The 23,833-nt window shown below is 50.4% G+C and overlaps 11 protein-coding genes across 11 annotated transcripts; 6 read left to right on the plus strand and 5 right to left on the minus strand.

Moving 5' to 3' along the window:
• Positions 1–336: 336 nt before the first annotated feature.
• Positions 337–2,003, minus strand: V8C40DRAFT_3015 (thiosulfate sulfurtransferase). Its single transcript, XM_083222807.1, has 3 exons — positions 1,853–2,003; positions 748–1,785; positions 337–694 (listed from the first exon to the last, which is right to left on the minus strand). The coding sequence occupies exons 2-3, from the start codon at positions 1,695–1,697 to the stop codon at positions 640–642; spliced, it is 1,005 nt and encodes a 334-aa protein (XP_083078700.1). The 5' UTR covers positions 1,698–1,785; positions 1,853–2,003; the 3' UTR covers positions 337–639.
• A 62-nt stretch (positions 2,004–2,065) lies between these two features.
• On the plus strand, positions 2,066–3,426 carry V8C40DRAFT_229008 (uncharacterized protein). The gene is made up of 2 exons (XM_083212390.1): positions 2,066–2,596; positions 2,660–3,426. Exons 1-2 carry the CDS (start codon positions 2,241–2,243, stop codon positions 3,378–3,380), a joined length of 1,077 nt encoding a protein of 358 aa, XP_083078701.1. The 5' UTR covers positions 2,066–2,240; the 3' UTR covers positions 3,381–3,426.
• Positions 3,427–3,572: 146 nt separating this feature from the next.
• Positions 3,573–4,332, plus strand: V8C40DRAFT_229011 (putative anaphase promoting complex subunit Apc11). The gene is made up of 4 exons (XM_083212391.1): positions 3,573–3,809; positions 3,875–3,906; positions 3,965–4,028; positions 4,099–4,332. Exons 1-4 carry the CDS (start codon positions 3,668–3,670, stop codon positions 4,164–4,166), a joined length of 306 nt encoding a protein of 101 aa, XP_083078702.1. The 5' UTR covers positions 3,573–3,667; the 3' UTR covers positions 4,167–4,332.
• V8C40DRAFT_229013 (serine/threonine protein kinase CHK1) lies at positions 4,251–6,439 on the minus strand. The gene is made up of 3 exons (XM_083212392.1): positions 6,203–6,439; positions 6,014–6,090; positions 4,251–5,918 (listed from the first exon to the last, which is right to left on the minus strand). The coding sequence occupies exons 1-3, from the start codon at positions 6,203–6,205 to the stop codon at positions 4,394–4,396; spliced, it is 1,605 nt and encodes a 534-aa protein (XP_083078703.1). The 5' UTR covers positions 6,206–6,439; the 3' UTR covers positions 4,251–4,393.
• Positions 6,440–6,617: 178 nt separating this feature from the next.
• Positions 6,618–7,909, plus strand: V8C40DRAFT_229015 (protein UBC11). The gene is made up of 3 exons (XM_083212393.1): positions 6,618–7,170; positions 7,231–7,563; positions 7,623–7,909. The coding sequence occupies exons 1-3, from the start codon at positions 7,067–7,069 to the stop codon at positions 7,723–7,725; spliced, it is 540 nt and encodes a 179-aa protein (XP_083078704.1). The 5' UTR covers positions 6,618–7,066; the 3' UTR covers positions 7,726–7,909.
• On the minus strand, positions 7,798–8,955 carry V8C40DRAFT_229019 (60S ribosomal protein eL31). The gene is made up of 3 exons (XM_083212394.1): positions 8,665–8,955; positions 8,495–8,569; positions 7,798–8,365 (listed from the first exon to the last, which is right to left on the minus strand). Exons 1-3 carry the CDS (start codon positions 8,743–8,745, stop codon positions 8,162–8,164), a joined length of 360 nt encoding a protein of 119 aa, XP_083078705.1. The 5' UTR covers positions 8,746–8,955; the 3' UTR covers positions 7,798–8,161.
• A 156-nt stretch (positions 8,956–9,111) lies between these two features.
• Positions 9,112–11,097, plus strand: V8C40DRAFT_229021 (RGS domain-containing protein). The gene is made up of 3 exons (XM_083212395.1): positions 9,112–9,647; positions 9,711–10,380; positions 10,441–11,097. Exons 1-3 carry the CDS (start codon positions 9,472–9,474, stop codon positions 10,675–10,677), a joined length of 1,083 nt encoding a protein of 360 aa, XP_083078706.1. The 5' UTR covers positions 9,112–9,471; the 3' UTR covers positions 10,678–11,097.
• On the minus strand, positions 10,969–12,359 carry V8C40DRAFT_229024 (PCI domain-containing protein). Its single transcript, XM_083212396.1, has 2 exons — positions 12,036–12,359; positions 10,969–11,970 (listed from the first exon to the last, which is right to left on the minus strand). Exons 1-2 carry the CDS (start codon positions 12,066–12,068, stop codon positions 11,155–11,157), a joined length of 849 nt encoding a protein of 282 aa, XP_083078707.1. The 5' UTR covers positions 12,069–12,359; the 3' UTR covers positions 10,969–11,154.
• Positions 12,360–13,999: 1,640 nt separating this feature from the next.
• Positions 14,000–18,162, plus strand: V8C40DRAFT_3233 (E1-E2 ATPase-domain-containing protein). The gene is made up of 2 exons (XM_083222835.1): positions 14,000–14,480; positions 14,553–18,162. The coding sequence occupies exons 1-2, from the start codon at positions 14,374–14,376 to the stop codon at positions 17,956–17,958; spliced, it is 3,513 nt and encodes a 1,170-aa protein (XP_083078708.1). The 5' UTR covers positions 14,000–14,373; the 3' UTR covers positions 17,959–18,162.
• Positions 18,098–19,856, minus strand: V8C40DRAFT_3243 (glycosyltransferase domain-containing protein; the record flags this gene model as incomplete). The annotated part of the gene is made up of 1 exon (XM_083222836.1): positions 18,098–19,856. A coding segment is annotated over one exon (1,491 nt), but the record flags the coding sequence as incomplete, so codon positions are not given.
• Positions 19,857–21,162: 1,306 nt separating this feature from the next.
• On the plus strand, positions 21,163–22,475 carry V8C40DRAFT_229029 (grpb/dephospho-CoA kinase). The gene has a single exon (XM_083212397.1). The coding sequence runs from the start codon at positions 21,290–21,292 to the stop codon at positions 21,893–21,895; it is 606 nt and encodes a 201-aa protein (XP_083078710.1). The 5' UTR covers positions 21,163–21,289; the 3' UTR covers positions 21,896–22,475.
• Positions 22,476–23,833: the final 1,358 nt, after the last annotated feature.

The following is a 23,833-nucleotide window of genomic DNA, read 5'->3' on the forward strand; positions in this document are numbered from 1 at the left end:
GACTTGGAGTCGGGATTTGACGATGCGCAGGATCGGCCCTGATGTTGTATTTGCTCGAGTTGTGGCCCTCGTACTGGGGGAACTTTTTCGCTGGCGGGGTCTAGTACAGCTTGGGAATTTTTACGGGTGTGGTCTGGGTTAGGCGAGCCCTAACAAAGACCTGTGGGTCGCTGCCTCAATTGTTAGGCGAAAAACATGTGGGTCGGTGTGGCTGTCACCGAGATGCTGAATAAGGCTCACCTCGGTGAGTCAGCACCGAAATTGCATGTGTTCGTGTCTTCTGGGCCTCGGTGAGATCGAGAAAGATTGAAAATGGGAAAACAAAGCTTGACCAATGGATTCCAACATCACTAGACGCGAGGAAAAGAAGGGACAAAAGTGGGAACTTGCTAATTCTGTTGACACAATTTTGTTTTGGCCGCGCAACGTACACTGAGTTTCACCAGATAAGTAAGGTTGGCATGAAAAGCTGAGATGGCTGAGACCACGATATCGCACAAAGCAGAGAACAAACACGAGCTGGAGAGACTCCGTAATTCAATATTCGTACACGGCCTGAGGGGCGTAGTAATCATAAAAAAAGAAAAGGGAGGGTATCGTGGCTCAAATAAATCGACAGCAAGCTGTACAAAAGTCTCCCTACTCCGACTTGACGATCAAATTCTCCGATGGCTGAACTCGCTGAGCCCATTCCCTGTTTCTCTGTTAGTCGTAATCATATATATGTTGAAAGAAGAGGCTACTTACGTCCAACTACCATCATACACCCTTCTGGCGTTGGGGTACCCTGCTGCTTCCAGAGCAGTATCGATGGCACAGGCTGTAACGCCGGTTCCGCAGGTTGAGATGATGGGCTTGCTGGGGTCAATTCCCTTCTCCTCAAACAGCTGTTTCAGCTTATCAGCGGGCAGGAAAGCCTTTGTTTCTGGATCAAGGAGAGCGCTGAATGGAACGCTGATTGATCCTGGCATGTGGCCAGAGGATAGACCCTCGCGGGGCTCCGGGTCCTTGCCCGTAAACCGGCCATTGGGTCTCGCGTCCAAGATCTGGATCCCTTCTGCTCCCTCCTTGTTGGAGTCCAAGACCACCTCTCTGACCTCTTCGAAGCTAGCAACTCGCTCCGATGCAAGCTCCGGGATGGGATACGGGTTGCACTCGACGTTGTATAGCTCTCCGGACTCGGTAGGTAGCCCCTCAGCAACCCACTGCTTGAAGTTGTTCAAGATGTGCACCTTGGGGTGGCCAAACGCCCTGAATGTCCATGCCACGCGAGGAGCACTAAAGATTCCGAGCTCCTTTGTGTCGTAGACGACAACAACATCCTCTCGTCGGATACCCAATTCGCTCATAGCAGCTGCGAAACCTTTGGCATCCGGCAGCATGTGAGGGTATGGGCTGCGCTTGTCGATGGCCTTGTCTAGGTCAAAGAAGCGAGCCTTTGGGATACGCTGCTCGCGGAAGACCTGGATGCCGGTTCTCTCATCGTTGGGAAGGAACCAGGCGGCGCACAGGGGAATCACTCGGGGATCGGGACTGATCGGAGACGGAGGGTTCTTCTTCAGGGCCTCGTGAAGCTCCTTGGGAGTGACCAGGTAGGACGAGAGACTGCGTCTGGTCGACATGCTGGTCCGCAGAAAGCGGTTACCCAGTCTGGAAAGGCCAATCCGAGCAGATTGGCCAGCAACAACAGAGGCCATCGAGGATGATGTGTGTTGCGATTTAGCGCTTTTGGCCGCGTGAGACGATCAGCTGTTGTCGCCTGTGGTCGTTCGGTCGATCTGGATAGTTGTGCTTCAGAGCGGCGCCGATGGTCAAGCTTGCTTTATGCACGCCTCGTCCAGCTAATCTCGATGGCCCGACCTCAAGCGACTGGCAGCGCAGCCATTGAATAGATGTTTTTTGGTGGAGATGAGGTTTGGATTGGATTGGATCATGGGCCCAGAGAGTTGCGAAAGGTTGATTTTGGCGCTTAGTGGGGGAGGAGCTTGGACCATGCATGACATTTGCGATAAGCTGCTGCTTCATGCACGACAACGGGCGGTTGAACGGCCCCGAATTTCCCCTCGCTGTCGCTGGCATCATCATGCACTCACGCGCCAATTTCAAGCCATTGGTGGCGTTTTGTCCGCTATAGTCTGACGATTGGTTATTGATGGTTGCATAGCTTTTTTATATATGCTGATCCATCACTTGACTGCCTTGCTGTACTAAGATACTCATCGACGCAGATCAAAAGCGCCATGGCTCCGAGTCGGGCGCTGTACCCCCTGCCTATTGTGCTGCCACTGGCTGTCATGGTGCGAGTCCTAGCAACCATGACAGTTGTGCCTGGGCCTTTCATCGACGATGCTGACCTTCGAGGACTATATACCCTTCAGAATGGAACCACTATTCCCATTTTGAAGGGTTTATACGGAGTCCCAGGTCTTGACGATGCAATCACTCAAGTTGCAATTACTTTCTGCCAGCTAATCTTCCATGATGACCAAAGAATGTGGTGGCAGTGTGTCGTTTTTCTCACTGATTACGCTGGCCTCACTGCCTTGTGGATGCTAGAATCTTTAAGAAATGCCAACAGGGGGACTTTCTTCCAGACGTGAGGACGGGCTTGGTTCAATGTTCATTCATACTCTTGCTAACCTGTATGTGTCTTGGACAGATTCGCCGTGCCCCTGTTTCTCGCCCAATTTGTGACTGTGGGAAACATTGCACCGTTATACTTTTACTTTTTCTACGTCTTCTCTCCATTGAAGAAGTACTCTACGGCTAGTGCCCGACTGATTGACGGAGCGGGTGTGCTAGCTATTCTCCCAACGCTGCTCGTGGTGTATTATATTCCTCATCTCATATCTCTCTCTCACCCCGATTTTGAAACTAGACACTTGGCGAATTGGATATGGCAACTTTACCCGCTATGGGCCTCAATCCTCCTTTTTACACTATCAAGTGTGATCAGGCCGTTCCTTTCTGGCAACGCAGAAGTTGTCCAACGCCGTAATAAGACGGGCATTCGTGTCATCGGAGGAGTCATGATAACGCTCAGTACCATTTCATATTGGTATATGCTTCTCTTCTCTCCTCTGTCTGTATCAGAGGCGTTGATACCAAAATATTTCATCGAGCTTCCCAAGGACACGCCGACGTCGCTCACTAGCATCTTTCAGTATGACTTCATCACCTCTTTTACGTCAATCTTGCTTTGGCTGGCGTACCACTTGGGAGATTTGAAGAGTGCTGGAATTTGTCAATTATCGTGGCCTCGAATGTTGCTTTCTTCTATTGTCATCGGCGGCCTAGGTGGTCCAGGCGTGTTAGTTTGGGCGGGATGGCTTACAAGAGAAGAATTGATGGCATCAATGGAGCATTCCAAGACCAATTAGAACGCTATATATTTAAGTAGACAAAAGTTTATCACAGTCAATTAAATCAATATGATCCTTTTCAAGGGATAATATGTGCCAACTCAAGTACTGAGCCTTGAGTTTTGCAGGTCTGAGCTTAGTCATGAGACCGTTACCCTAGAGCAAGCAAGGTACATACAAGTTCTCCCCCAGGCAACGCAAACTCCATCACGACTTCAACAACACAACAGCCCCTGTGCATCACAACCTATCCATGCTGTGAGAAACTCCTCCCCCTTTATAAAGGGGCATCTAAAATCTGCAGGATGAAAGTCACCATCAAGGAGTGGAATTCCGTTGCCACATGGCAGTGGGATATCCCCGAGGACGACGTCTGCGGTATCTGTCAGGTGCACTTTGATGGGACGTGTCCTACGTGCAAGTATCCCGGCGATGACTGTAGCCTTTGTGAGTGTACCCTTTTGATCTCGCGAATCGTACTTGCTATGAAGTGAAGCGCTAACTGCTCTTAGTATCTGGAAAATGCGGCCATAGTTTTCACATGGTTGGTGATTTTTCTGCTGGTGGTTTTAAGGGGATCGGTAGCACTGACGTGAATGTAGCACTGCATCATGGAGTGGATTAAGCAGGAGTCGGCAAAGGGACAATGCCCTATGTGTCGACAGCGTACGTATCTTTCTTCTCGTTCTGAATGCTGGTGAGGATATCTGCATCAGAGTGCTAACTGGTTGCTTAGCTTTTGAGTGGCAAGATCAAGCTAATGAGACGGATGGACCCAACGAGACTCCTATACCAACAGATTGAGGCAAAGACAGGGAAAATAGACAAGGCCACAAATACAATGACCACAGGTTGGGGCTGCGCATACAACTAATTATACCAACGGTAATCTCATCATTATTTTCCGTCATGCCTTCATGCTCATACATACATAATAAATACAATGCGTGCTATCCAGGAAGCTTCACAACTTGCCTAGGCGACCTCTGAATTATATTTCCATTGTGAGAAAACAGCTGTCCCGTACACTCCTAAGTTTCCGGGACATAGACACCATCCTTGCAAAGCACTACCACCTTTTTGAAGAATCGCCGCCACTCCAGCGGATCTCCCTTGATCTTGACAAATCGAATGTCTAGTACCTCAAAGCCATCTGCAAGCGGCTGCTTGTCTACGCAGATTTCTCCGTGTAGGCTCTGCCGGCGTCCGTCGACAGCACGAACTTTGAGGGTAACTACCGGGCTGCCGTGTGGATTCGGCGTAACAGGTGCCAGAGGAACGTTCAGCTGATGCAGCGCATCGCTGAGCATCTGTACAATATGTGAGGCAGGCACGTGCGAGAAGAAGCGGGTGAGAGATTCGGGAGGACAAATGTCGCGGAACCGCTGAGCCTGTTGTGTGAGCGACATGGATGGTCCAGGGACTTGCGAGAATTGCGACATTGACGGCTCATCCACAAGAGAGTCGAATAGCATACGGCGAGCGCTGGAGGTCCCCGTGGGCATAGAAGATGGTTGGGCCCTAGAGCGGAGGACAGGAGCTTCCCAATCCCAGTCTTTGTCGGCGATAGGGGTTACTAGAGCTTCCGGCTGCGTAGACGAGAACCGCCCAGCATTGAGTCCAGAGTCCACAGTGGGATCGTGGGATGCCGGGAGGTAATTGAGGGGAGGTATCTGGTTGAGATCGATACGCAAGTTTTCCAGCATTTTAGTGGCCAGGACGATGGGGTCGGAAATCCTTCCATCGGCAGTGAGCAAGGGGTTATGGCGCGTGTACCAAGGATGCTGTCGTATCTGAGCAAAGGTGAAGCGTTTCTGTGGATCAATGGACATCATGCCCCTGAGGAGGGAGAGGGCCTCTGGAGGTATTCTTCCCCAAAGCGGGTCTGAGCTCTTCCCTGACGTCTTCACGTACTCGCCAAACTCCCAACTGGTTGACGATGGCTCATCCCATGGTGTGTTGCCGACGAGCAAAACAAAGAGGATGACTCCACACGACCAGATATCGACGAGGTCTGGTGAATACTTGGCCGTATTCGGAGCCCTCTTATCCACTCTCCCGCAGGCGAGAATCTCTGGTGCGATATATGGCGGGCTGCCGCAGAGTGTTGAGCTGGTCTTGCGCTGGCCCTTGTACTCAAACATGGTGGCCATTCCGAAATCAGCGAGCTTCAGGCTTCCATCTTGTGACAGGAGGATGTTCTCTGGCTTAAGGTCTCGATGTGCCACGCCCTTGGAGTGCATGAAGCTCACACCGCCAACCAGCTGAAGAAAGTAAATTTGTGCAATGTCCTCCCGGACGCCGACATCTGCCTCGATCTTGTCGAAAAGGTCACCGCCCTCTGCATACTCCATGGCTATCCATCGCCACACCGAGTCTTCCCCCGAGGCAAACCACTCGATGACGTTGGGATGCTGGCCTATATGGGAGTGAAGGGAGACCTCCATGGCAAGCTGCTTTGCGGAGATGCGGCCATGCTTAGTGGCGTATCCCTTGTGTATGAGCTTGACAGCGAATACTGGACTTGAAGAGTCTAACGGAATGGCTTTTTTTATTCTGATTGAATTTGAAATATTAGTGTTTACATTGGTTTTAATGTTCACATACATGAGAGAGATTTGTAAGGTGAGAGGTGAAGGGAGTGTGCATACGAAGCATAAGCACCACGGCCAACAGTTTTGGATATGATTCGAAAGGGCAGTTCCTTTGGTAATGGATCGAGTTGCGACTACAAGGGAGTCAGCCAGATTCACATGAGTTTGAGTGACTGATGGCTCGCATTTCGCAAGGGCGCTGGACCGAAGCTTTGTGAGACGTGCACGGATGGAAGAATCACTCACCATGATGTCTATTAGTGAAACTTGTTTCGAGGCTGTAGCTCTTTTTTCCGACCAAACATATACAACAAAAGGAAAACAAATGACAAAGAAAAACAGAAGAATGAAAGAGATGGATTAAACAAGACCAATTCAAGCGTTATTCGGTAACAATTGCTGAAGCACTATAAGGCGGTAGTTTCTTTCGGATTGTTAATGATCGCGTGTCCCGTCGCGCTCAACCGTGCAAAGAGGTCAGACTTTCATTGTTTCGTGAACTTTATCAAACGATTGGTTATCAGCTCCATCTTAGCGGGCGTTGCTGCGGCAAACAGGGCCCACTGGCCTTATAGCGGTCGTCGTTCACTGAACAAGCCCTTGGACGCCTGTAAGATTAGGCTTCTGGCTAGGCGGTTGTTTTTTTCAGGCTGACCGGCAACAAGCGTGTCTTAAACAACAACCTAATGTTTTTTCCCTCTTCTCAGTCGATCTTGACCTTTTCCCATCCATTCTTTGTCTATAGACCCTCATCCCTGTTTCGTGGCCTCGACCCTGCTTGCCGTGTATTATTTCTTTTCATCTTCAGGCAGCTTTTCCCTAAGGACGTTTTTAAATCACCACCACCCTCCTACCTTATTGGGTAACAATCAGCACTTCATCCCGCAGTCTTTTGGGAGTACTTCTGAAGACGTCCCATTATTGCCCAACGCGGAACGCTACCGCTTGTTTGCATATCCTCCCCTTTCTCGACTTTCATCCTTTTTAATCTTCGCCGGGTTTCTCTTGCAAGAGGCTTTCTGTTCGACTCGTGTACTTGGGCCATCTATTATCACTTTCGAGAAACACTCATTCATCCATCTCCGCAAGATACACTGATTTTTGTTTACAATGGATTATACCGAGGATAACCAGAACTCTGCTCCTGGCAGCGTCCAGGCGTCCAAGCTCAATGCCGCTCGCAAGAATCCCGATTCGCAGAGCGTCACTAAACGGTATTCATCCTTTGGGGTAATGATGTCAGCCTCGTCTAGGTGCTAACTTATTCTCAATAGGCTGCAGACCGAGCTTATGACTCTCATGACATCGCCAGCACCCGGTATCTCCGCATTCCCCTCTGCCGACGGCAACCTTATGTCGTGGACTGCCACCATCGAGGGCCCTGACGATACACCTTATTCCGGACTCACATTCAAGCTGAGCTTCGCGTTTCCTTCAAACTATCCTTATGCCGCGCCGACGGTCCTCTTCAAGACGCCCATCTACCACCCCAACGTCGATTTCTCTGGCCGCATCTGCCTTGACATTCTCAAGGACAAGTGGACTGCCGCATACAACATCCAGACCGTTCTGCTGAGTCTGCAGAGCTTACTCGGCGAGCCCAACAAGTACGTTAACCCGCCGACATCACGCAAAGGAAAGGCGACGCTAACTGATGTTTCTACAGCGCATCCCCATTAAACGGCGAGGCAGCAGAGTTGTGGGACAAGGATATGGAAGAGTTCAAGAAGAAGGTGTTGGGACGACATCGCGACATCGAGGAGGAGTAATGGGATTCATAGCGTGCAGATTTTTATGATTTTACGTTTACGGGTATTTGGAGTCTTTGGGGCACGATTCGGTCGTTTTGAAAGGGTATTTGGGTGTATTTTGCATTTCCACAGCCAGAGCTGGGAAAGGAGGGCTACCTGCCCCTTCCACAAGCGCATGACCGGTTACAACATATAATAGAACCTGTCGAAACAAATCATGACCAATCACCGCCTCACCAGGCTGTTTTCCCTGTCACTCTCCCTTCTGAAGCAGTCAGGGACCCTCTACCGCCGGCCATTATCGCAGGGGCGAGGTTTGTTGTGGAATAAAAAAAAAACCTTTGTTGATCACATTGCCGTCTTTTATTTTCAGCGTGAAAAGCTAGAAGAGCCGGTTGCAACTCCGTAATGCCATGCCACCCCAGAACCATTCCCAAAGAGAAACAAATTTTCTTTACTCCTCAACGACCTCAGTCGCAAGGCCCTTGGGGTTCTTGACGTTGACAGCCTGAACGTAGCTGTACAGCTTCTCCTTGGCACCCTCCTCATCGTTTCGTCGTCGGGAGATTCGGACTCGGATTCTGTAAGCAACACCCTTGACACCCTGCTCCCAGACCTTCTTGTTGAGCTGGGGGTCGATCCGGACGTCATGGGTACCCTGTTGTGGAAAGAGAGTTAGCAAAATGCTATTTTGTTCGGTCCATCGGCGAGGACGTTTGCGACTCCGTTCCACGGCCAGTCAAACTGCGCCTCGTAGGATCTTTGCTGTTGGGGATTGGATTCGTACCATGGCCTTGGTGGCGAAGGACTTGATCTCCTTGATGGCACGGGGAGCCCTCTTCTTGAAAGTGACACCATGCAGCTTTACACGCAAACCGTTAGCATCTTTGTTCCCGAAACTCCCAAATTTTCTCCTTTTCCTCCCAACAATTCGTCCAGGTATTCGATACGACGTACTCTCTTGTGCATGTGGATGGTGTACTCGCGGGCAACCACGTCCGCAATGGCGGAGCGCTGGGTAGGCTTCTTTGACGACATTTCTGAAATTGATTGACGGTCAGCTTTCGGGTCGGATTGAAGGCGGCGTGGCGGCAAGTGTTGGAGATTCCCTTGCGACCAAAGTTTGGCAGAGATTCCGTGGATTGAGAGGGAGAGAGGTTTGGTGCGCTTCGTACCTGCGGATCGACTCTTCACGGTCTGGACGTTGAGAGAGGTGGTTGAGGTCGGAAATGCGAAATTCCACAAAATCTTTGTGCGTAGGGCAGGCACGAAATTCAACTGGTGGGGGTAGCGAGCCAATCATGCAGTGGGCGGTTTGGCCCCACCGAAATTCACGTGATGTTCCATCTCCCCATCTGCGTCTTCTCCTGAGGCATCGATTTTGGCTCCAGCTGCGCCCCAAGTGGGAAATGAAACCAGCGCCAGACTAATGACCCGTTTCTCCATACGCCTCAAAGCCATCGCATCGCAGCCGCATTCCATCCATCACCATTGGCAACGAGCTGTTACAAGCTCCTCTTGTGGCAGCCTCTGTTTCTCTTGCTTGTTTGTCCTATCGCATTACTGTCCGTCGCTGCAAATCGCCTCAGCTCACGCTCACGAAACTCCCCAGGCAGGGAGACTTTTCACTACTCGCGCTTCTGTTGTTTGTTGCACAAACATCTCGATACACCACGAGAGTCCCGGACAATCGCACATCAACCTTCTATATCGACCTCAAAAATTCCGCTCGCTTTATCATCGCACATAAATTCCTAGTGCATCATGGAAGACCCTCGCGATACCACGGCGTCAACAACGCCTCAGCCCGATATGACGCGCAATAGATTGCCGACTCTGTTCGAGGTGCTGAGCCGTCGTACGCTGCCACCGGTCGATCTATTCTCATTCTACATCTATATGCGAGACCAGCAGCGATCTGTTGATTATCTAGACTTTTGGTACGGGCTTTTCGGAGGATAAATCAGATGGCGCAACGGATGGAATACTGACTGGTTGATCAGGTTGGATGTAGCTCAGCACATGTCACTTTGTCGCCATTATGTCCGCGAACTTCGTCGATCAGTCCTCATAGCGACCCCAGACCTGGAGAAGTCATCTAAGCGATCATCTCAGATTATGGATCTTGGTGAGATGGACAACCGTGCGGCTGGACCGTCGATGTATGCGACGGAGAAGGAGAGAGACCAAGACGCCCAGATGTCGGCCTTCTTGCGTGAAGATCAGAGCCATGAGTCACCTCAAACGCACAGCGGCTCAAATCGCACAAAACCCAGCCCTCCGTTTAGCCACGCAACGGATTCAAATTCGCCAGCCCACACTGTTGCCCGGCAAGATATCAGAGCCTCTGCTGAGAAAATTCTTTACACGTTCTTGATGCCTGGGGCTGAGAGAGAAATCACACTGCCTGGATCCATCACTCAGGACGTTACAGCCTCTATTGAAGAATATGGTCGTGACGACCCGGAAGTCTTTGATGTGGCTAAGGACTACGTATTCCAGGCGATGGAACGAGACGCGTTTCCAGGTTTCTTGCGCATGAAGGCCTTGGGCAATCTCATTCCGCCAACGCTTGTCATGCGTCTTATTATTGGACTTGTTGCCATGTTTGGAGCATTTTGGACCTCCTTCATCCTCATTTTCCTCGATAAGTCTAGAGCAACTCGATGCTGGGTAAGCTTGTCCTTCATTTCACTTTTTTCGGTATCAGGCTAACGTTTCTCTCACTTTTAGCTCATTCTTCCATTTACTATTGGCGTTTACTTCCTTGCGTCATATCAATATTCCTTGGACCCTATCTTGGCGCTCATTGGATTTAGCGAGTACACTCCCTTCAATTTCTCTCGCATTCGAGAACCCTACGTTCGTCGCCTTTTGGCGAAGCGAGCACTCATGGTGTTGGCTGTGACGACTCTGATTGATGCCGGACTGTGTGTCCTATTCATTCTTGTCCCAGGCAAGCGACTCTGAAAGTCTGCCACTTTTTTTTGTTCCCACCAGGAGGTGCTGAGCATCACACTGGCTTGTACGCAACACAACGTCTTGGACACAAGCTATCTCCGTGTGCGTACGGCTTGAGCAAGACTCATCTAATTCACATCATGACCGTAACGAACAAATGTTTTATAGGATTAAATTGGGGCGATGGAATATTTTCCTTCTCAGCTTTAAGACCCGGGAGAAAAGGGACCAAGAAGGATTTCTGGCGCGAGCTTTTAGACTTGTTTATTTCTTCTGCATTTTAGGCAATTTGTATTATCAGCCACTGCTTGGGAGTTGCGGGCTCAACACTTTCTATTCTTTATAAATATCAGGGCACAGGATGGCCTGTGACTGTTTTGGTTCGTGTATTATATCATATTCTTTCGTGACTATCAAAATTCATATCCCATTGGAAGTCCAAGTTCCGCTTATTGTATCAACGTCATGTCCTTTGCTTTGCCTTTGCTATAGCTTCCTCTTGCTAGCCCTCTTGGCCGGGTCTTCTGGCCCCAGTAAATCATCAAGATCCATCGACTCGGTGGATGCGGCTGCGCCGAAGGGATCAGCTATGGTACGCTTATTGATGCCTCTGCGAGTTAAATTGTCCCGTTGGTACGCTGATAACATATTGCCTCCACCTTTGTCCGATTCGCCCAGGCTGTCCATCAAGCCTTGCAGTTTCTTGTCCGATGCTCGCTTTTCCGTCTCCCGTGTGATGGCGGCTTCACGAATGTTTTTGATCTGCTCCTCCAGCTCCCCAAGGGTGGATTGGCAACGACCACCCCAGTTCTGCAGGGCGTTGATCATGTCTGGAATCGTGCCAGGAGCGAGGTCGCGGAGAGGAGCGATGCTTGACACCTGGATGGCCTGGCGAGCGGGATCAAGTGTGGCGTGCAAGAGGCCGGCGTAGATGGCAGTGATGACGAGGTCCTCCACCTCTCGGACCGAGGAGAGGCCTAGAGCATTCTGCAACGCATCGTATGATAGACTTGATCGATCGCCAGCGAGGGACAGCAGCGAGAGCTGTCGAAGCTTGAGGATCTGAGTGTCGTTCAATGCGGGTAGGTCAGGCGTGGCATTGTATGTCCCGTAGGAGCCGTAGGAGAAGATTTGGAGCAGCGTCAGGTATGAGGTGAATTCCGGGCTGGCTGCTAGGGCCTGGATCTGGGGTGCCTGGAGGAGCTCGGCGAAGATGAAGGTGTTTGGGGCGGAGGTTGCGCGGGTGACGAGATCGGCAGCGGCTCGAGGGGAGGTGGCTGACTTTGAGAGGGCGAGGAACGGCTGGAGAGACGGTAGTGTTAGTATGGATGACATAGAGAAGCTGGATTATTTAAGGGGAATCGCACCTCCAAAGCATTCAAGGCTTTGGTTTGCTCCATGGCGCCGAGAGGTGGACGATTCTTCCTCTTTGTGTTCTTTTATCGTTGAAACGCGATGGACGGGCTATGGGTCACGTTCGGCAAGGCTGCGGCTTGCGCAGGCGTGAGTGGGGTAGGATCTCGATCTGATAGGCGAGGAGCAGACGATGGGAGACAATGAGTGAAGAAACGTGAACGCTATACGAGATGGGCTTGAAGAGAGGCTGTTGCTTTAGTGCCGAGGATCCGCGGCCTAAGTCCGTTTGCGGGTGGTTGCGTGCATCAGGAGAGTTTGAGGCTTGAGGTTGTGTGTTGAAGACGTTAGAGGTAAAGCCGCGGGGCGCTGGTTTTGGTGGGGTGAAACACTTGATGGGACCGGGGAGAGAGGGTCGAAGAAAGATGCCTACTGAGGACCCTAAGAAGCTGAATAATGGCTGGTAGCAAGATGAATTGTTTAACTTAAATTATGATTCTATCAATCTGTTTCTTCTGTTTACTGCAGCTGTTATAACACAGGCTTCTCTGCTAAATTCTTCGAGCTCCATATCAATCATCACGGTCCCTTAGCACATATTAAGCTGCTATCCCTACAGCGTACCAAGCTGCTTTCAGCTGAGCTAAGAGTCACAAGCGCTGCACTTCTTCTCCGTACTCCGCAGAGCTTTATCAATCAGCCCCTTCGGTCTTTTGCCAGCTTCACCCGTACCTTGAATGTTCATCAAATTGCGCTAATCATTTATCCGAACTGGATCGGATATACAGATGATGAAAGACCGGATATAGATTGAGCGACCAGCATCATGACAAAGTCTGAAGTACCGAAGAACGTCCGCTCCCAGTGCGACGCTGAGGCCGAAATCAGAAGGAGCAGGGCCAGCTGCATTAGACGTCGTCCAAAAGAGAAAAGTCGGGGAGGGGGAAACAGCTTGGCGTTGATCAAGAGGATTTTGTCTGATGGGAGCTTACTCTGGGTCAAGACACCTGGTACTTTGTAAGTGGTTGAGCCCAAGGCATGTCGCAGGCAAGTGAACACTCATGACATGTGCGATCGAATCGCCCAAAAGGCCCATCGCCGATAGGTGTCATGTCTGTAGGTGTCCATAGGTGCTCGGAGACTATTACTGTCCAAATGTCTTGAAGTGACGATGCTCTAGACCCAGTGAGCGTGTGAATATACTCGTATGCGTTTGATGTCTAGCTGCTTGAAACGAAATGACGCTGGTCCTTCATCAGCACCGTTTTTGACAGGCCGGGGTTCGTCGTCTGTGCTTGGCACCATTGGATGAATTATTCAGCGCGATTCATTTCCAGGCCGCTGAAACACAGGCTCAGGCTCGCAATAGGCGCCATCACACATAGTGCGACAAGTGCAGAGGCGCCAACAGCATCCCCTTCCCTCCTATTTGAGGTGCCTGGCCGAGTAATCTATGGTATAACTGGGTGCATCGACCAGGTCGTTCTCGAACGCAAATAATTCCTCGTTCATTTTTCCTTTTTCGTTTATTTTTCGGCTGTTCTTTTGTTCTTTCTTTCTCCTTCTCCTTGGCGTCCGTTTGCATTCTCAATACTTTTTTCATCCCGATCGCTGGTTGGTCGGAATTGGATCCAGGTCACATTGTCAATACGCTCATACGCACTGAACGCACTCGCTACTGGCCTAGCTTGAGCCTTGTTCGGCCTGTGCAGCTGCCGGGCCTGAGCCACTGCTTATTGATTTCTTATTTTATCCCCCTTCTGTACCGCGCTACTTTGGATTCTGCAACGAGCGACCAACCGCGAGAGAGTCACCCACCCATCTCGAGAACCCTTGGCTTACGCCGTGGCGGCCGCTCTCCCACCTTCTGTTTCTTTCTCTTCTGGGACTGTCGCGCAATTTATAATAGGCCGTGTTTCTGCCTCTCCACCCTTGTCTTGCATCGTACGTTTTCCACGGCTAGGAATCAGAGACAAAAACTACGAAATCCTGTTTCTGGTGGAGAGCTCGCTCATAGCGCGGCTTGCTCGGCGAGACGATACTGCTGACAAAATCCGGCTCGGCCGAATTATTAAATCCTCACAACCGCCGTGTTGCTTCATTTCCTCCGGGGCCGGTCTCTGGAACAATTACGGCATCTTGCCACAACATCTCTGGCCATTCGAGCATTCTGTGGCGGCGTCCAATCCATCACCTCTTCTTTTTTCACCTGTGCAATGCTCGCAGCTTCAAGGTGAAGGATATCTGGAGTTAGCCGCGACCTGACGTCTCCCGCGCCGGTCGCTTCTGCTTTTTCTTTTTCTTATCTGCGAGGGAAATCGGCGGTCTCGAGACTGCTTATCGACAACAACCATGGCTCCAAGCTACATCAAGGTCCCCGGGCGGGATAATGATGAGGCGGGCCTTGCGCCCAAGAGTGCACACATGGCGACGACTACTTTGCGCGTGGGTGGAATGACGTAGGTTGCTCAGTTTCTAGCTGGACGAATTCCTCTTTCCCAAGCATCGCTGACATGTTTACTTTCTAACAGGTGCGGATCATGCACGTCAGCTGTTGAAGGCGGCTTCAAGGGCGTCAAGGGCGTCGGTACCGTCTCCGTCAGTCTCGTCATGGAGCGCGCCGTCGTCATGCATGATCCCCAGCTTATCAGCGCTGAGCAGGTCCGAGAGACCATTGAGGACACCGGATTTGACGCCGAGGTGCTATCTACAGACCTGCTCAGTCCGCTTGTTCCTCGATTTTCCGATGTCAAGGGAGATGAGGATCTGGACAGCGGGTTGCTAACGACAACAGTCGCCATTGAGGGCATGACGTGCGGTGCCTGTACTTCTGCCGTCGAGGGCGGCTTCAAAGACATTCCAGGAGTCAAGAGCTTTAGCATATCGCTTCTTTCTGAGCGAGCCGTCATCGAACACGACCCAGAGCTTCTGCCAGCCGAGAAGATTGCCGAAATCATCGAAGACCGCGGCTTTGGCGCCGAAATAGTTGATTCCGCGAAAGCGCAACCCGACAGCAGTAACAAGGCCGAGAACCCATCAAGTTCCATCGCTACTACAACTGTAGCTATCGAGGGAATGACATGTGGCGCTTGTACTTCTGCTGTCGAGGGAGGCTTTCAAGGAGTCGAGGGAGTGTTGAAATTCAACATTAGTCTTCTGGCCGAGCGCGCAGTCATCTCTCACGACGTCACAAAGCTCTCACCCGAGCAAATCTCCGAAATCATCGAGGATCGCGGTTTTGATGCCACGGTTTTGTCCACCGTATACGATACTAACGACCTAGGCAGTGCAATTACCACTTCGCAGTTCAAGATTTTCGGTAGCCCTGATGCTGCCGCTGCAAAGGCCCTCGAGGATTCGCTGACAGCTCTTCCTGGTATCAAGTCTGCTTCTCTTAGCCTGGCTACGGAGCGCCTTTCCGTCACGCATCAACCTGCCGCCATTGGACTTCGAGGAATTGTGGAAGCAGTGGAAGCACAAGGTCTCAATGCCTTGGTTGCGGACAGCCACGACAACAGCGCCCAGCTCGAGTCGCTGGCCAAAACTCGAGAGATTACCGAATGGAGGACAGCATTCAAGGTCTCCGCTGGGTTTGCTGTTCCAGTATTTATCCTCAACATGATCATACCTATGGCTCTACCAAGCCTGGATATCAACAATGTCCACCTGTGTACTGGACTCTATCTCGGCGATGTGGTTTGCCTGCTCCTTACGATACCCGTTCAGTTTGGCGTCGGAAAGCGATTCTATGTTTCGGCCTACAAATCACTCAAGCACCGTTCGCCGACGATGGATGTCCTTGTCATGCTCGGTACATCGTGCGCCTTCTTCTTCAGCATCTTGGCCATGGTGGTTTCTTTGGTCTTGCCGCCGCACTCTAAGCCCGGTACGATTTTCGATACTAGCACTATGCTCATCACCTTTGTGACTCTTGGCCGCTACCTCGAGAACCGCGCCAAGGGCCAAACGTCAAAGGCACTATCTCGTCTCATGTCTCTGGCCCCGTCGATGGCAACCATCTACGCGGATCCCATTGCCGCAGAGAAGGCAGCCGAGTCATGGGCCAAGTCAACCGAGGAATCCACGGACACTACGGCCCAGCGTTCTGGAAATGCGACTGGCTCAGCACATGAAGAGAGGAACATCCCAACGGAGTTGCTCCAGGTCGGCGATATTGTCGTCATTCGACCAGGTGACAAGATCCCAGCGGACGGTATCCTTGTCCGGGGAGAAACCTATGTCGACGAAAGCATGGTTACCGGAGAGGCGATGCCCGTACAGAAACGTATCGGAGACAACTTGATCGGAGGTACCGTCAACGGCAACGGCAGAGTGGACTTTCGTGTCACGCGAGCCGGTCGTGATACCCAGCTCAGCCAGATTGTGAAGCTTGTCCAAGATGCCCAGACTACAAGAGCACCCATTCAAAAGGTGGCCGATACTCTAGCAGGCTACTTTGTGCCTACGATTCTTCTCCTCGGTCTCCTCACGTTCATCGGATGGTTGATCCTCAGCCACTGGATGGACCACCCTCCCATGATTTTCCTGTCCGGTAACAGCGGTGGTAAGCTCATGGTGTGCGTCAAGCTGTGCATCTCTGTGATTGTTTTTGCATGCCCTTGCGCTCTTGGTCTTGCCACGCCGACCGCCGTTATGGTAGGCACCGGCGTGGGAGCTGAGAATGGCATCCTCATCAAGGGCGGAGCTGCACTGCAGCAAACAACCAAGATCACACAAGTCGTATTGGACAAGACCGGCACAATCACCCGCGGCAAAATGAGCGTTGCCAAGATGGATTTGGCTTCCCAATGGAGTAGCGAATCGCAGAAGAAGATCTGGTGGGCAGCCGTTGGTCTTGCAGAGATGGGCAGCGAGCATCCTATTGGCAGAGCCATCCTGGTAGCAGCAAAAGAGGAACTCTCAATCTATGAGCTTGAGAGTGCCATTCCAGGAAGCGTCAACGACTTCAAGCTTACTGTCGGAAAGGGTATCAATGCTCTTGTTGAGCCTGCTACTTCTGATAGAACTCGTTACAGGGTCCTGGCAGGAAACGTGAGCTTCCTTGAAGATAACGGTGTCGAGGTCCCTAAGAGCGCCATCGAGGCCGCAGAGCAAATCAACTCGTCTGAAAAGAACACACGAGCAAAATCTGTCACTGCTGGCACCACCAACATCTTCGTTGCCATTGATGGCAAGTACAGCGGTCACCTTTGCCTTTCGGATACAATCAAGGACGGAGCTCTCGGGGCCATCTCGGTGCTGCACCGCATGGGTATCAAGACAGCCATGGTTACCGGAGATCAACGACCTACCGCCCTTGCCGTGGCCGCCCTCGTGGGAATTGCTCCTGAGAACGTCTTTGCCGGTGTCAGCCCCGACCAGAAGCAGACCATTATCCAGGGACTTCAGGAGGAGGGTGAAGTCGTGGCCATGGTTGGTGACGGCATCAACGACTCCCCCGCCCTCGCTATTGCCGACGTCGGTATCGCCATGTCAAGCGGAACAGATGTCGCCATGGAGGCCGCAGACGTTGTGCTCATGCGTCCCGACGACCTGCTCAGCATCCCATCTGCCATTAACCTTACCCGAACCATTTTTTTCCGTATCAAGCTCAACTTGTTGTGGGCTTGCATCTACAACCTCATTGGTCTACCCATTGCAATGGGATTCTTCCTCCCGCTGGGCCTGCATATGCACCCTATGATGGCCGGATTTGCCATGGCCTGCAGCAGCATTAGTGTAGTGATTAGCAGTCTCATGCTCAAATTCTGGAAGCGACCGCAGTGGATGGACGACGCTTCTGCCGAATACAAGGGCGGCCTGCGCTGGATGAGCGGCACCGGCATCGTCGGCTGGGCCAAGGAGACGTTTGGAAGACTTCGTGGCAAGAAGCGCGAAGAGGGTTACGTTGCGTTGGAGAATCTAGAGGAGGCTTAAAGCGTACTTTTGATGTGCGTTCGATAAAGGGGAGGTATTTGATTGTATATCGGCTGGTGATTGGCCGGACCAAGGGAGCATAGCACGGGTGTTAGATGATTATGTATGGCGTTTAGGAACAGATATCAATGAGATTTTTCTTCCCTTTGTCACGATACTTGACTTGTCCCATATTTCAAGACTGCTTTGGGAGTGCCGTAGCATACACTTCCGTTTAAGTGAACGTATCCCACAATGTACAATCCTTCTTCAATACAATAATGCAAATCCAATGCCTGCCCAAACACCGTACACCAGAAAACATGTCGAGCCGTCTATAGAAAGAACTCCCTTGACCAAACTCCATGTGAAAGACGCCAAACCATACCTTGTATTTATATCCCCCCTTACCCAAACTTTGGCCATCCTTAGAGACCGCCTAGATGTAGTTCAGACCCTTTCTCTTCCCCTTGGAATAGCACCTCATTGTGAGGCTGACAAAGATCTCGCCAAGGAACAAACTCATTGTCCAAGTCTGTCCATACCCCGCCAAATTCGTCAACAGAGACGGGATAATAGTTCTTGGGAATCCATTTTCGACCGTCAATGAGTTTCTGCGTCAGAGGCTCACGGGCTTGAGAAGCCTTCACTGCAGCCCTGAGTAAGGACTTGACAAAGGGGTAGAACCATAGAGTGGGATACTCAAGCGCAACAAACTCTTTGGGCCCAGTGCAATGCCACAAGCCATAAATATGATTTGTGATGAAGTTGACGCCCAGTTGAACAATGCTTAGCCAGTCTGCCGACGTAGATCCAGGATGAGCCTCCGGGATGGCATCATACAACTTGCTCAGCGAGGCAGCAACGTTCTCAGGCATTTTAATCGCAGAAGGCTCAAACGCAGACCCTTCCTGGAGGATATCAGCGGTAAGTCTAGCTGTCAAATCGGATTCGTTGAATTGTAGATATCCAAAATAAGGCTCATATCCGGCCTTGGTTTGAAACAGGGCGGACTCGTACTCGATGGCGACGTGATACTCGGTCTTTTGAAAAGGACTATTTTTAACCGGAACGATCCTGCCTGGTGGACCTGCTGGAGCTCTGCCCTTCATCACCCTCGAGCGCCAGTATTCCTGCCTGCCCCAGACATTAGAGAGATAATACTGATCCGACTCTCTGAACTCGTACGCAGGATCATGCGTTGCCGTGATTTCGTCCATGGTGGCAGTGATGTATTTCCTCAGGTCACCAATCGGCCCCATGATGGTTCCCGAGTTGAGCCATCGAGGATCGGAATTTTCTATCTCCCAATGCCCCTTGTTCGGCCCCCAGGCAGATGGCGGAATAGGTGATTCAGGAGCAACCCAACAACGAGGGGCCAGAGGATCGATGGGCCAGCAGATTTTGTCGGGTCCCAAAAAGATGGTCTGGCGAAGGCCGCGTTTGTGAAGCTCGCGGACACTGACGCCGAAACGGTTTGCTAACTGAGCGTCAGCACGCTCGGCAATCTGAAAGTATCGCTCGACCATGATCTCTGGAGGTAACTGGATGAGAATATCGTAACCATCGACTATGATTGCCAAATCATCGTCTTCTGCAGACGGAAGCGAGTTAAAATATCGTTCCATGGCGCGCAACTTTGCTAGGTGAGTATTTGCTGCGTCGAATTCATCAACTCCATGCCACCCAAGAAGTGTAGGAACTGGGTAGCGGTTGACCGCTGAGGAAACGAGATTGTAGCAGAAATGCAGATTCGGTAGGCTGGCTGGAATGAGATAATGTAGCCTCGAGGTCTTTGGGTTTGAGGAGGAGTCTGGGTTCTGATGCTGAGAGTAGTGTGAAGATGATGATATTAGGGAAGTTGATATTGTAGAGTTTGAGAATTTAGAGCTATATGGTATCAAGGCAATGAGTCTCTCCTGGAGGCAGTTGATGTCAGCCCTAAGCGATCACACGGGAGCCATAACACGACGATACGAAGCGACATACATTATCGGCGTATGAATGGTAGCAGAAGGTTATGGCGAGGAATAAAGTAATCAATGCGACAACGAATAAGTTCGGCCGCCGGCGAGATGTAACAATCATGCTAGTTGGGAGTAATATCGACCACCAAGGGCCGTGCGAAAGGAAGATTTGAAGAGATTAAGAGAATGCTTAGGAAAAGAAAAGGAGAGGAGATAGGAATCGTTTCAGGACAGATAATAAAATGCTAGAGGATTGGAGCGTAGTGCAAAGCACATGTATAACAAGAAGACGAAAGGAGCGGCAGGACCAAAGCACAAAAAGGCCTGTGAGACAGAGATAAACGGGAAGGTCACAGACACATCAACATTTAGATCTCGAGAAGAAGTGAGAAAAAAAGAAGGAAAAGACAAGAACATGAGGTGATGGCGTCAGCCTTGAAAAGATGGACTTTGATGGAGTCTCATATTCGGCGAGTGCGACTTTGAGACGGTAAATTGATCGTCGCTGGTCGATCTTTTTCTTTTTTAATAGGAACCATGTTATCGAGTTTATCAAGAATCTTCTACCTAATGTACAAGTATACTGTGTACATGTAACTTGCAAGGGAACCCGCTCATGATATAAGTTCCTACTGATCCACTTGTGGGAGTTTTGCAGTTTCAACGTTGGGTGAGGTGATGGATCCCCCCAGTTTGGATCTTCATGTGGGTTTTCCTTTTTGAAGGATGTTCGGGACGCTAATATAAGGGTAGTGCACTTTTATCTCACTTTCATGATTCAGGGCCACTACAGAGATGATTTTCGGGAATTTCGGTAACAAATCATTTGGACATGGGCTCTTTTGGGGGAAGTTAAGAATTGTTGATGCTTTGGGGAACCCGGGCGCTGTTGTATTATAGAAGACACTTCTAGACGAACCTGCAGAGGTTAGCGTGCGATAGATGACGGTGCAACTAAGCCATGAGGAGACGAGATTAGTTATTTATTTTATGTTTAGAGATGTAGGAGAGGCGAATAGGATTCTACTTTACCATAACAGGCAAGCATAACGCATGAATGCAGTTTTTTATGTTGATGTTGCTGATGTTGTTGTAGTTATAGTTGCAGTTACCTACGGTGAAGTGACTCACTCGCCGCCATTGATCCTTCTAAACTTGAGGCGCTTCTAGCGTGATACTGAACTGGTCCAAGGTGGCAGATCTTAGGCTCCATCTTTTATAAGGTGCAACATAGCGCTCTTCATCTTTTAACGAAGCATGAAATTATCACCTTTTGATTGAAGTTGCAAGTCAATTGATAAATTCAAGTTGTCATCTTTGAGCACTTGCACGGGTGAATACGGATTCCTCTGCAGTTATCGTGGTTGTCAGGATCAAGACTCAGCATGGCTCCTTCAATCGAGGCCATCATCAAAGAGTATCCATACGGACCGGAAGGCGTACAAAGAATCGCCCACCGTCGCATCAAAAACGAAATCGAAATCACAGAACCAGATCCCTCTTGGCCCAAGTCTTTCCAGATCCTCAAAGACCGCATCATCTCTGCCCTAGGTTCAACAGCTGTCTCAGTTGAGCACGTCGGTTCGACCAGCGTGCCCGGCCTGCCAGCCAAGCCTGTCATCGACATAGACCTCATAGTCGTGGACGTGCTTGATGAGGCCTCATACGTGCCGCAGCTCGAGGCGGTAGGCTTCCACTTCCTCTTGCGCGAACCGGCATGGCATGAGCATCGCTTCTTCTGCAACTATGAGCCTTCGGCGAACCTGCATGTCTTTGGGCCAGATAGTCCCGAGACCGAGAAGCATAAGATTTTTCGAAATTGGCTGTTGAAAACTCCGGCTGATAGGGAGATGTACGCTGCGGTGAAGAGAGAGGCAGCGGAGGCAACTAAGAAAGCTGGCGAGACAATGCACGAATACACTGAGCGAAAGAATGATTGTATCCGAGAGATTCTGGGAAGAGCATTCCGGGACCTGGGTTATATTCAGTAACGGCACTTGATGTCCTGAACAAGGCGCAGGGTGGGCTGAAATCTGAGGTGAAAAAGGAAGGTGAGTATTTATGGTGTTTCGACAGAATCACATGTGAAAGAAAATGGATGGTATATGAATTTGCATTCTTGGTATTTCGTAGAGTCGAAGCTAGGTAGGATATCAGCACTCAAGCAGGAAAAATGATGGCGATACGGGCAGCTTGATCCTGATGCTGACGAGGCATCATAAAGCATCGTTTGATACAGTCTAGATAATTGATGCTATGTCTTATCTATGGTGTTAAAGCGTCAAGTCTCAGTCGTGGCTACCATGAGTTTCTCTGTATAGAAGCGACCGTATTCTGGCGTCTGATTCCATTGAGAGGCTGCCATTGCTTCTACCTTAGTAACAGTATATCGCACCAGTTGAGCAGACAGCATGGAATCACATGCACTCAACCTCATCGGCAATCGCATCATTGCCCTCCTTGTTCAATTACGTAGAGGGACGCGTACCAAGATCTGATACCATGCCGTTGCAGATATTCAAGCATAGGTACGGAGTAGACTACATAGTACGGAGTAATACAAGCGTGGCCCCTGTATAGCAGCAATCAGGTGTCAAAATGTTCTAAAGTGCTGTCCTATGTAATTCCTGTTAGATGTAGGTACATAATCTTCACTCCAGCTCATTTACAAGGGCATTGGCAATTGACATTGAGTTCATGAGACTCAGGACCCTCAAACTTAGTACCTAGACTAGCAGACGCCAATCACCGCAAAAGGGTTCGGGAGATGGTCCAATCCGGCAGGTTGACATTTTGCAGATCTGGCGATCCCTCCTGCATGCTCCATAAAGGGTACATTGAAGCAATTCCTCTTACATCTCTTTGTCGCCTGTTCAACATGCAAATTCGAGCGTTAAATGTTGGACTATCTGTCTGCAGGTCTATCGGAGGATGGCTGTGTCTACGGCCCGCGACGTCGGCTGTTTCGGAGATTATTGTGCCGAAGAGGCAAAATGTACATGCACGCACATCTCTCGGTTGACGTGTTTGTAACACCTTTCAGCTGAGATTGGCTTTAAGCTTCTGCCTCACAGGACGTCACTTCAAGTAGTGCCTCGCAGGTTGTCTGAATTGCCTCGATTGAGTCTATATATACATCATGACGTATGCGCGCCGGAAGGAGTTTGAGGGCATCGTCAGCAGAAGCCCAGCTCCGTGCGCAACGCTGGAAAAATACACGGAGTCTAGCACGCATTACAGAAAGACAGGGGTTTTAGCCTTGGCGAAATCTTACAGGTACGACTGCGCCCCGATGATCTGGTGGCTTTGCACTTTGCTCTGCGTGTCTTGTTGGTGTCCGTCCAAAGGCTACCTATCAGTGATGAGGGTTTTGCACATACTTTGATGCTAGCTTCGAATTGCCGCAGATGAAACGGGGATAAACTTCATGTTGCCTGGGCCTGGCAATAAATCCTCCTTGCCTCCGTTGACGATTCGTCTGAAACATCGTTGCCCGTTAACTGAAGACTATACAGCAACACAGCACGTACAGACGGAATATTCTTCTCCGTATACGAAGAGGTATATAGTAGCATTACATGTCAATGCTGATTTTCTCCAGTATTGCCTATCCAGGCTCCTCCTCTCTCGTATTGATGTTAGCACCTGTGCAGTATTATTCATTGTTTTATATTTGGGCCTCGTAACATGTTCAGTCACCTCCGGAGGGACCCAGGACCAACCACGCTCGGGACCGGCATCAGAAAATCACACACAGACTCCGGTCCTCCAAGCATCCATCAGCCCAACAATCCATCACCCGCCGCCCAAAAAACTTCCCGCAGTCCTCCGTTCAAGAGTCCATGTTTTAGTCAGCCCTTTTCGCCAAGACCACCAGCGCTGACTTCCAAGGCCGGCCCCCCTGTTATCCCAGGCTCAGCTCCCTCTGC

This window comes from Trichoderma camerunense (genome assembly GCF_050948025.1).
Source record: "Trichoderma camerunense strain CBS 138272 chromosome Unknown V8C40scaffold_1, whole genome shotgun sequence".
Lineage (NCBI taxonomy): Eukaryota > Fungi > Ascomycota > Sordariomycetes > Hypocreales > Hypocreaceae > Trichoderma > Trichoderma camerunense.